Source organism: Loxodonta africana, chromosome 21 (genome assembly GCF_030014295.1).
Source record: "Loxodonta africana isolate mLoxAfr1 chromosome 21, mLoxAfr1.hap2, whole genome shotgun sequence".
NCBI classification, from domain to species: domain Eukaryota; kingdom Metazoa; phylum Chordata; class Mammalia; order Proboscidea; family Elephantidae; genus Loxodonta; species Loxodonta africana.
This window is the reverse complement of record NC_087362.1, coordinates 18,825,576-18,837,662: the sequence shown is the minus strand read 5'-3', so window position 1 is coordinate 18,837,662 and position 12,087 is coordinate 18,825,576. Positions and strand designations below refer to the sequence as shown.

The 12,087-nt window shown below is 42.7% G+C and overlaps 1 protein-coding gene across 1 annotated transcript in view; it reads left to right on the top strand.

Moving 5' to 3' along the window:
* PALLD (palladin, cytoskeletal associated protein) overlaps positions 1-12,087 on the top strand; it is a 318,926-nt gene that overhangs the window by 270,792 nt on the left and 36,047 nt on the right. Inside the window, exon 11 of the mRNA XM_023554972.2 lies at positions 10,969-11,104. Coding sequence (XP_023410740.2) covers positions 10,969-11,104 — 136 coding nt within the window. The remainder of the gene's footprint in view (positions 1-10,968; positions 11,105-12,087) is intronic.

Sequence of the window (12,087 nt, the reverse complement as noted above, 5' to 3'; positions counted from 1 at the left end):
TAAATGGATGTCAGAAGAGGCTCTAAAACTTACTCTTGAACATTGAGTAGCTAAAGCAAATGGAAAAAATGATGAAGTAAAAGAGCTGAAGAGAAGATTTCAAAGGGCTGCTCAGGAAGACAAAGTAAAGTATCATGATGACATGTGCAAAGAGCTGGAGATAGAAAACCAAAAGGGAAGAACATGCTTGAATTTCTGAAAGAACTGAAGGAAAAAATTCAAGTCTCGAGTTGCAATACTGAAGGATTCTACAGGGAAAATATTAAACAATGCAGGAAGCATCAAAAGAAGATAGGAGGACACAGAGTTACTATACCAAAAAGAACTGGTTGATGTTCCGCCATTTCAGGAGGTAAAATATGATCAGGAACCAATGGTACTGAAGGAAGAAGTTCAAGTTGCACTGAAGGCATTAGCAAAAAACAAGGCTCCAGGAATCGACCGAATACCAGTTGAGATATTTCAGCAGGTGGATGCAGCGCTGGAAATGCTCACCCATCTATGCCAAGAAATTTGGAAGACAGCTACCTGTAAATATGCCTATTCCCAAGAAAGGCGATCCAACCGAATGCGAAATTATGAAACAGTATCATTAATATCACATGCAAGCAAAATTTTGTGGAAGATCATTCAAAAGCAGCTGCAGCAGTACATTGACAGGGAGCTGCCAGAAACTCAAGCTGGATTTAGAAGAGGATGTGGAATCAGGGATATCGTTGCTGATGTCAGATGGATCCTGGATTAAAGCAGAGACTACCAGAAAAGTGTTTACATGTGTTTTGTTGACTATGCTAAGGCATTCAACTGTGCGGATCATAGCAAATTATGGATAGCACCACAGAGAATTGGAATTCTGGAACACGTAATTGTGCTCATGAGGAATCTGTACATGGACCAAGAGGCAGTCATTTGAACAGAACAAGGGGTTACTGCATAGTTTAAAGTCAAGAAGGGTGTGTGTCAGGGTTGTATCCTTGCACCGTACCTATTCAATCCATATGCTGAGCAAATAATCAGAGATGCTGGACTATATATAGAAGAAGAATGGGGCATCAGGATTGGAGGAAAACTGATTAATAATCTGTGGTATACAGATGACACAGTCTTGCTTGCTGAAAGTGAAGAGGACTTGAAGCACTGATTGAGGAAGATCAAAGACCACAGCCTTCAGTATGGATTACACCTCAACATAAAGAAAGCAAAAATCCTCCCAATTGGACCAGTAAGCAACATCATGATAAATGGAGAAAAGATTGAAGTTGTCAGGGATTTCATTTTACTTGGATCCACAATCAACAGCCATGGAAGCAGCAGGCAAGAAATCAGAAGACACATTGCCTTGGGTAAATCTGCTGCAAAAGACCTCTTTAAAGTGTTGAAAAGCAAAGATGTCACCCTGAGGACTAAGGTCTGCCTGACCTAAGCCATGGTATTTTCAATCACTCATATGCATGCAAAAGCTGAACAGTGATTAAGGAAGACCGAAGAAGAATTGACGTCTTTGAATTGTGGTGTTGGCGAAGAATATTGAATATACTATGGACTGCCGAACCAAAAACCAAACCAAACCCATTGTCATCGAGTCGATTCCAACTCATAGCAAAAGAAGGAACAAGTTTGTCTTGGAAGAAGTACAACCAGAATGCACCTTATAAGCAAGGATGGTGAGACTACATCTCGCGTACTTTGAACATGTTACCAGGAGGAATCAGTCCCTGGAGAAGGACATCATACTCGGTAAAGTAGAGGGTCAGCGAAAAAGAGGAAGACCCTCAATGAGATGGATTGACACAGTGGCCACAACAATGGGCTCAAGCATGGCAATGATTCTGAGGATGGCGCAGGACAGGGCAGTATTTTGCTCTGTTGTGCATAGGGTCGCTATGGGTTGGAACCAACTCGGCGGCACCTGACAACAACATTGTACTTACAATTAGCACCATACAGTTTGTTCCTTAACTCGTTCCCCAACTAGATGATAAACCTTTTGTGATCAAGAACCATCCTTAGAATTTGGTTGTTGTCTGCATATCATGTAGAATAGTGTTGAGACTATAGTGATGAAGCTTTTTGTTTTGTTTTTTCCTTTTTTATGCATAAAAATTCCCAAGATAGTAGAATTACACGATGTCATCAGGCGGTACCATCACTTACCTTTCAAACCAACTATTTTGTTCCAGGCTTGACAAAATTTATATTGATATGTTGGCTTAGCTCTGTGCCTTGCTAGATGCTCAGTAAGTACTTGTGGAAGGACTACTAGGCATTTAAATTTTTTTTTGATTGATTTTTATTCAGAGTTAATTGTTGAAAACCAAGAAAATAGATGTATCTTAAAGGAAAATAATTTCTTAAAAATATGAGGGAAATAGGAATTACGTAGTTGCCCTTCTAATGCTGGTAATATTGATATGTTTAGGGAATTGGCTTGTTAAGAGAAATATGGAATGATTAGGGTTTTTATTTGGGTCAAGAGTAATTTTATTTGTGTTTTTTGTTACTGTGTAGTATCTGGGTGGCAGGGACCCAAACCAAGGTGAATGGCTGTCCTGGAGCAGTTGTTCTAAGTTGTTTTAAGTCCCTCTGAAAGTATGCTGAGAAATGCTTTCCAAACAACAGGACTCACTCTGTAGTGAGTAAAAAACCAAACCCATCCCCATCGAGTCAATTCCAACTCATAGCAACCCTGTAGGACAGAGGAGTTTTCAAGGAGCAGCTGGTGGATTCGAAGTGCCAACTTTTTGGTTAGTAGGCAAGCTCTTGACCACTGCACAATGCAGACTCCTGTAGTGAATAGACAGGTGTTTACTTGTTCAAAAGAATGCTGGCTGTTTTTTAAAATAAAACAACAAAAAAACAGTCCTCTGTTTCTCGTGCTTAGGCGATCCATTCCACCCTTGATAGTCACCCTTTTGCCCCATTCTTCTTCATTTGTGTGGAGAACACTGCTCTCGGTGTAGTCTGCCTCAGGAATACAGTGAAGCCTTCTGTCCTCAAAAGCCACTTATCATACAGTTGTGCAACTGTGTTATGTTTAAGCTTAGAGTAATAATGGGAACTCATATGTTCCAAATAATATCTGATGTAACAGAGAGCTAGCTGCCTTCAGTTTTACCTTTCAGGCGAGTTCGAAGTGTAGCTCTTTTAATTCTCAGGTGTAAGGCTGTAGTCATAAGAAGTGCAGAACTTAATTTTTTTTGAAGTTTTGTCATTTTTACTTGCCCTGAGCCTGACTTTTTCCATGTAATCTGATTTCTTTCAGAATCAGATGGTGATGGCACAAATTTTCTTCACCGAAGGGAGATAGGGAAAGGTTAGAAGTGGAGATGCGTAGCACATCCACTCACTTGGCCCACAAATGTTATTTAAGTGTCTGCTATTTGACAAGCATTGTAATTAACAAATTAATTTTAAAATGGTGAGGGAGAGACCATTATAAAACAACATATACTGATAAAATGTGATGGGCACTGCAATGAAGAAAACAAACATGGTGCAGTAACAGGGGGTAGATTTTGTCAGGACATCCTTTCTGAGGAGACATTAAACTGAAGCCCTGAAGGCTGACGACTGAGCCCTGAGACAAAGACTAGGAGAGAGAAGCTCCACGCAGAAGAAAATGGGCAAACTAGACACATTTTTGTTAAGAGATTGCGTGGTACCAAAAACTGAAGTCATAAGTCATAATTCCTGTGATTCTTCTGTCAACATTTCTCAGGTTCCTTCCTCAGCTCACTGAAATCATGATCAATTCCCAGTGAGATACAACTTAAGGTTTTACTAATCACTTTTAGATGTTATGAACACAGGATATCACAATATTCTATTTCTTTCATTTGTTTCTATAATGTCAAAGCCCAGTGTCATCCTATTTGAACATCAGGGGCAAATGATTAGGAAGGAAGGGCCTGGAAAAGCAGTTTTTATCAGTTAGCATATTTTCCAATACAAGTATCAGAAGGCTCAGCTACAAGTAGATTAAATACATGTTTTTTTTTTTTTTTTTGACTTCCATAACAAATCTGGGATAGGTTGGTTCCATGGTGGATTAACACTGTCACAAAAATATTATCAGGAACCCAGGTTCTCTCCATCTTTGCAGTCTACCATCATTGGCATATTGGTGTATCCTTTCACCATACTTATTCAATCTGTATGCTGAGCAAATAATCTCAGAAGCTGGACTATATGAAGAAGAATGTGGCATCAGGATTGGAGGAAGACTCATGAACAACCTGTGTTATGCAGATGACACAGTTTTGCTTGCTGAAAGTGAAGAGAACTTGAAGCACTCACTGTTTAAGATCAAAGACCACAGCCTTCAGTATGGATTACAGCTGAACATAAAGAAAACACAAATCCTCACAACTGGACCAATGAGCAACATCATGATAAACAGAAAAGACGGAAGTTGTCAAGGATTTCATTGTACTTGGATCCACAATCAACACCCATGGAAGCAGCAGTCAAGAAATTAAATTAATTACACCTTGCATTGGGCAAACCTGCTGCAAAAGACCACTTTAAAGTGTTAAAAAGCACCTTGAAGACTAAGGTGTGTCTAACCCAAATCATGGTGTTTTCAATCGCCTCATATGCATTCAAAAGCTGGACAATGAATAAGAAAGATAGAAGAAGAATTGACGCCCTTGAATTATGGTGTTGTCGAAACTATTGAATATATCGTGGGCTGCCAAAAGAGCAAACAAATCTCTCTTGGTAGAAGTACAGCCAGAATGCTCCTTAGAGGCAAGGATGGCGAGATTATGTCTCACATACTTCAGACATGTGATCGGGGGGACCAGGCCCTGGAGAAGCTTTTCGTGCTTGGTAAAGTAGAGGATAAGCAAAAAAGAGGAAGTTTCTCAATGAGATGGATTAACACAGTGGCTGTAACGATGGGCTCAAGCATAACAGCAATTATGAGAATGGCACAGGACTGGGCAGTGTTTTGGTCTGTTGTACATAGGATCACTATGAGTCAGAACCGACTCGATAGCACCTAACAACATCAGTGGCATGTTAGGCGATTTCCCCTCATGGTCACAAAGTGGCTGCAGCAGCTTTGGCATTACATTCATGCCACAGTGATAGCTGGTGAAAGAAGAGGAGGGGCATTTCTTCCTGTTTTTCTTTCTAGAGATAGAAACATTTTAACTAGGGTACCTGTCTCAGTCATCTAGTGCTGCTGTAACAGAAATACCACAAGTGGATGGTTTTAATAAACAGATGTTTATTCTCTCACAGGCTAGTAGGCTAGAAGTCCAAATTCAGGGCATCAGCTCTAGGAGAAGGCTTTCTCTGTTGGCTCTTGATGGAGGTCCTCATCATCAATCTTCCCCTGGACTAGGGGTTTCTCCACACTAGGGGTTTCTCTGCTTCTGGGCACTGGTTTCTTGGTGGTTCGAGGTTCCACTGTCTCTCTGCTAGCTTCTCTCTTTTATATCTCAAGAGATTGGCTCAAGACACAATCTAGTCTTGTAGACTGAGTCCTGCCTCATTAACATAACTGCCGCCTATCCCACCTCATTAACATCATAGAGGTAGAGTTTACAACACATAAGAAAATCACATCAAATGACAAAATGATGGACGATCACACAATACTGGGAATCATGGCCAAGCCAAATTGATGTACATATTTTGGGGGGACACAATTCAGTCCATGGCATTTCACCCTTTGGCTCCCAAAAATCCATGTCCTTGCCACATGTGAAACACATTCACCCCATCATATCATAGCAAAAGTCTTAAATCAACTCCAAGTCCAAAATCCAAAAATCCCTCTTCATCTGTGAAATCTAGAATACAAATTATCTACTTCCAAAGCACAATGGTGGAACAGGCACAAGCTAGACATTTCCATTACAAATGGGAGAAATTGGAGGGAAAGAAGGGATAACAGGCACCATGAAAATCAGAAGAACACATTACATTAGCCCTCAAGGCTTGAAAATAATCTTCTGTCCTCTAAGACCATTTACACAATGCCCTCCAGTCTCTAGGTGTTGGCCACACTCTCCAGATTCAGAGTGGAGGCCCCGCAGCTCTGGGTTTCAGCTCTACCTTCCAAGCCCACTGGGACAGCAACTCTGTTCTCTTGGTTTTAGGCACACCATCCTCCTAGTCCATCTGAGTGGCAACTGCACTCTTAGAAACACCAGACGCCATGGCTGCACGCTTTGCAACCCCAGAGGTCATGGCCATACCCTTCGAGACTGAGGCAGCTTAGCTCCCTGTGTTCCTTGTCTCTTCAGCTTCTCATTCCTGGTTCCATGGCCTCTCAGCCCCTCGGGCCTCATGCCCGCATGTGCCCTGCTAGGGCAAGTATTCCAAGCTCTGTAGCTCCACCAATAAGTGCCTGGAGGCACCCCACTCCACCAGTAAACTTTGGCCAGAAGGCACTCAGCTCTCTCCTTCTATGGTTTGGCACACCTAGCTCCACCGATAAGTGCCTGGAAACACCCCCCTCCACCAGGAAGCCTCCAGGGCAAAGGCATTCAGCTGTCTCGCTCCGTGGATCAGCTCCAAGGCTCACGGGCACCGGTCTCCTTGTTCTTCTTCAGTCAGTCCGTTGCTGCTGCCGGTTCTCTGCTGATGCTTCTCACCATCTGTACTGTCTTCAGTGTTAGCAGTTCTCCTCACTTCCTTCTGAGTCCTCTATCCATTCACAGTTTCACATCCACTTCCACATTTTAGGTTTAGGTATCTGTTAGAGCAGCACCCCACTCTCTCAGTACCAAATTGTCTTAGTCATCTAGTGCTGCTATAACAAATACCACAAGTGGATGGCTTTAACAAACAGAAGTTTATTCTCTCACAGTCTAGTAGGCTACAAGTCCAAATTCAGGGTGTCAGCTCTAGGACTCTCTCTCTGTTGGCTCTGGAGGAAGGTCCTTATAATCAGTCTTCCCCTGGACTAGGAGCTTCTCCACGCAGGAGCCCTGGGTCCAAAGGACCTGCTCTGCTCCCAGCACTGCATTCTTGGTGATGAGGTTTCCCTGTTTCTCTGCTCGCTTCTCTCTTATATATCTCGAAAGAGATTGGCTTAAGACACAATCCAATGTTGTAGATTGAGTCCTGACTCATTAACATAAGGTGCCTAACCCACCTCATTAACATCATACAGGTAGGATTTATAACACAAAGTAAAATCACATCAGATGACAAAATGGTGCACAATCATACGACACTGGGAATCATGGCCAAGCCAAATTGATACACATATTTTTGGGGGACACAATACAATCCATGACAGCACCTCACACTCTCACTCCCACCCCCACTCCCCTAGTCATATCACATGCCTCTGGCTAAACTAATCACTATCCAGAGGGTTGAGACTACTCACCTCCTCTAAGCACATTGAAGGGTGAAAACTCAACAAAATCAGGGAAAGGTCAGCAAGGAAACAAAGGAGAGTGGACAAGAAGAAAAAATGGCTGTTGGGAAGGCAACTGGGAGCATGGGCCCCTGGAGTACATGTTACTGACATTATCAGGTTACTGATATTAATAGGGTGCAGAGCTGTTCAAGGATCCTCATATTTTCTACCGCGTACTTAGTGCTTGTTTTGCTCCCAGCACTATGGCTGAAATGAGGAGAAGCAGAGGTTTTGGTGAACCCTAACGTTTATTTAGGAAACCCTGGCGACATAGTGGTTCAGTGCTACAGCTGCTAACCAACTGGTCAGCAGTTCGAACCCACCAGGTGCTCCTTGGAAACTCTGTGGAGCAGTTCTGCTCTGTCCTATAGGGTCACTATGAGTCAGAATCCACTTGAAGGCAATGAGTTTTTTTTTTTTTTTTTTTAATGTTTATATATATCCTTGGCCTCTATTGGTACTTTATCACATCAGTGAAGTGATACCAGGCACAGCATGCCTTGACAGATTTACACTAAACATTTTTTAACTTAGAAATATCTTATCATGAAATATAATAAATAAGGGAGTACATACGGTTTTTTAGGTATACAACATGTAGTCTAAAAAACAATGTTGAAATGAAAATCCTACCCATTTCTAGTACCTGTGAAGCCCCCTAGTGGCATAGTGCTTCAGAGTTCGGCTGCTAAGCAAAAGGTTGGCAGTTTGAATCCACCCGCCGCTCCTTGGAAACTTTATGGGGCAGTTCTGCTCTGTCCTGCAGGCTCGCTATGAGTTGGAATCGATGGCAAAGGTTTTTTTGTTTTTTTTTAATGAAGCCCCCTGGGTGACCCTTCCCAATTATATCTCCCATGCATCCCCCAGAGGTACCCAGTACCTCAATACCTCTGAGTTAATCAATCTCTTACTTCGCTTCATAGTTTTACCGTGTATATACGCTTCCCTAAGCTGTGTTTCTCAAGCTTTCACGTGTATCAGAATCACCCAGAGGGCTTGTTAAGCACAGGTTTCTGGGTCTCAGCCCAGAGTTTCTGATGGAGTAAGTCTGGCCCGAGGCCAAGAATCAGCATTTCTGACAATTTCTCAGGTGATGCTGATGCTGCTGGTCAACGGATCACACTGTTTTTTTCTAATTGTGCTTTGAGTGAAAGTTTATAGTTGAAGTTAGTTTCTCATACAAAAATTTATACACGCATTGTTACGTGACCCTCGTTGCTCTCCCTATAATGTGCAGCACACTCCTCCTTTCCACCCCAGATTTCCCGTGTCCATTCAGCCAGCTCCCGTCCCTTTTTGCCTTCTCATCATGCCTTCGGACAGAAGTTGCCCATTTAGTCTCATGTAGCTACTTGAGCTAAGAAGCACTCTCTTCGCGAGTATCATATTATGGCTTACAGTCCAGTCTAATCTTTGTCTGAAGAGTTGGCTTCAGGAATGGTTTCAGTTCTGGGTTAACAGAGTCCACGGCGTTATGTCTTCCGGTGCTCTCTCCGGTCTCAGTCAGAACCATTAAGTCTGGTCTTTTTACTAGAATTTGAGTTCTGTACTCCACTTTTCTCCTGCTCCATTGGGGAGTCTCTGTTGTGTTCCCTGTCAGGGCAGTCATTGGTGGTAGCCAGGTACCATCTAGTCTTTCTGGTCTCAGGCTGATGGAGTCTCTGGTTTATGTGGCCCTTTCTGTCTCTTGGGCTAATATTTTCCTCGTGTCTTTGGCGTTCTTCATTCTCCTTTGCTCCAGGTGGGTTGGGACTAATTGATGTGTATTAGATAACTGCTCACTAGCTTTTAAGACCGCAGGCACCACTCACCAAAATAGGATGCAGAACATTTTCTTAATAAACTTTGTTATGCCAATTGACCTACCAGTCTGCTGAAACTATGGTCCCCAAACCCCTGCTCCTACTACTCTGTCCCTCGAAGTATTTGGTTGTATTCAGGAAACTTCTTAGCTTTTGGTTTAGTCCGGTTGTGCTGACTTTAAGGGACCACACTTTTAGGACCACAGCCCTAGGAATTGACTTCTTGGCATTTGACTGTTTATAAATGGAATCATATTGTACGTATTCTGTGACTTGTTCATTTTAACTCGATGGGATGTTTTTCAAATTTCACCTTCTTGACATGGGTGGTTACGGTTCATTTCTTTTCTCCATTGTATCGTATTCCATTTCTCATTAATCTTCACCCATAGCCCCATGAGGGAAAAGGAAGAAAAATAGGAAGTGATTTGCTTTCAGTATCGACAATAGTGATTCCACATCCATCAGACATTCAGTACCAATGACCTGGCTCACAGGACTCAGGACATGATTGTTGCCCTTGGAAAGGAGGGTCCTGAGGTGCCACCTGTCCTCAGAGCTCTAGGCTCTCCGGGAGGCTTGGGAGGTTTGGGGTGCACCAGGTATAGTAGTACCTGCAGATCCCCCAAGGGCCCCTGGTATGAAATAGCTTTGCATCAGCTAACATTGACTTACCGTAATTAATTTAGGAAAGAAGGGGTAGAGATGGAAGGTAACAACTTAATATTTGCTTAGAATGAGCTAGGCACTGTTGTTGAGTAAATGAGTTACCGAGGGTCAGAAGGAATAAGTGAAAATATGAAAGAAATACATTCTCTTTCAGATTCTCTCAACAGTCATATCCATTGCTGTCGAGTTGATTCCAACTCATAGTGACCCTACAAGACAGGATAGGATTGCCCCATAGGGTTTCCAAGAAGTGGCAGGTGAATTCAAACTGCAGGCCTTTTCATTAGCACCCAAGCCCTTAACCAGTGCACCACCAGGGCTCCTCAGCAATCATATGTGGTATGTATTTTTATACCCATTTTATGAGAGGTTATAAAACTTTCCCAAAGTTAAAAGCCTAATACAAGGCAGAGCCAGATTTTAAACCTGCCTGGTTACAAATCACATCATTTTTTCACTTTCCATTGCTGCCTCCTTGGCATTTACCACTGAGGTATAACTAAGACATTGCTGTCGAGTTGATTATGACTCCTAGTGACTCTCTAGGACAGGGTAGAACGGCCCTATAGGATTTCCAAGGCCCTGGTGGTCTAGTGGTTAAGTGCTACGGCTGCTAACCAAAAGGTCGGCAGTTCGAATCTGCCAGGCGCTCCTTGGAAGCTCTACGGGGCAGCTCTACTCTGTCCTATAGGGTTGCTATGAGTTGAAACTGACTCGACGGCAGTGGGTTTGCTTTGGTTTGGTTAAATCTTTACAGAAAAAGAACGCCACATCTTTCTCCTGCTGAGTGGCTGCTGGATTTTAACCACCCACCTTTTGTTTAGCAGCCAAGCACATAACCACTGCACCACCAGGGCTCCTTCCACTGAGGTATACTGCCCCATAAAAGGTATTTGAACTTCCTCTAAAAACTGGTTCCAATTAGTGTTACCTGAGCTGCTGAACCTAGCTTTCGTGGCTTTTTCCATAATTAGTTGCAACAGATGTAGCACAAAATAACGAGCAGAAGTGACACGTTGCCACCTCGCACCGTCTCTTTGTTGGGCTTGACTGTTTCACTTGGATTTATATGCCTGACAACTGACCGTACTGCCTTGTGTTTTTGTCCTGCAGAGGATTTCCAAAGAAAGCTAGTAGAACTGCTAGAATAGCCTCTGATGAGGAGATCCAAGGCACAAAGGATGCTGTCATTCAAGACCTGGAACGAAAACTTCGCTTCAAGGAGGACCTCCTGAACAACGGCCAGCCGGTACTGAGATAAACGTGGGGCTTGGGATATTCTCTGCCCATATCAAAAAGCTGTTCCCTCGCTTCACTAAGACTTATGTTCTTAAGATTTGTCCACAAAATTAATTTTATTACCCCTGAATCTCAGCATTATTCTTAGTATCATGGCTAGAATCTGTGGAAAAGAAAGAAAGGCTTCTATCGGTCTTCACGGCTCCCTTCTACTCATGAACCATTCTTGGAGTGAAAAGAGAGAGTTGGAGAGAAAGGAAGGAAAGCTGGTTTTGAATGGAATAAATTAGGGTTGCGAGTACAATGAGTAGTGGCAATGTTAAAAAAAAAGAGCACGGGATTCCTCTCCCGCTGGCTGGGGTAGGGAGGAAGGCAGGAGGCGCGCTCTGCGCTGGTTTGCGTCTACACGGAAGCAGTGGATTGGAATTTGGATTCCATGACAGGTACTGTTTCTACGTGCAAATACCTTCCCTAGGGAAACCAACCACTGTGAAGTCCAGTTCTAGTCTACCAGACTGTTACAGGGGATTGATTCAGGTCTCTGAGGGAGTAAAGCTCTTCTCCAGTCTTATTCTAGTTTGTTAGGTAAGACAACCAAACTTAAAAAAAAAAAAAGAGAGAGAGATATGTTTTCAGACTACAGAACTATAGAGTAGATAAATGGGTCTAGTAAAAAAAAAAAAAAAGGATGGAAAGTTTTCTCCATTGGAATTACATGTTTCCCCGTCACTTTGTTTTAACCCTTTTCTTACCACATCAGAGTATTTTAAGGAGATGGAAAAAGCAGATCTAGCCAACAAGATTCCCCAGGTAAAGAGAAGGAGCCTTTTATGAATTTATTGTGGAATCATCATCATAAAAAGTTGCCTGGCTCCTAAATGGAAGAGGATAAAGGACTCTTCATGTAAAGCCTCCTGTTTGTATATGAAACCGCTTTCAGAGCAGAAAGCTCTCCGTTGGTTATGTTTTCTGGGTATTTTAATTGTTAAGCAT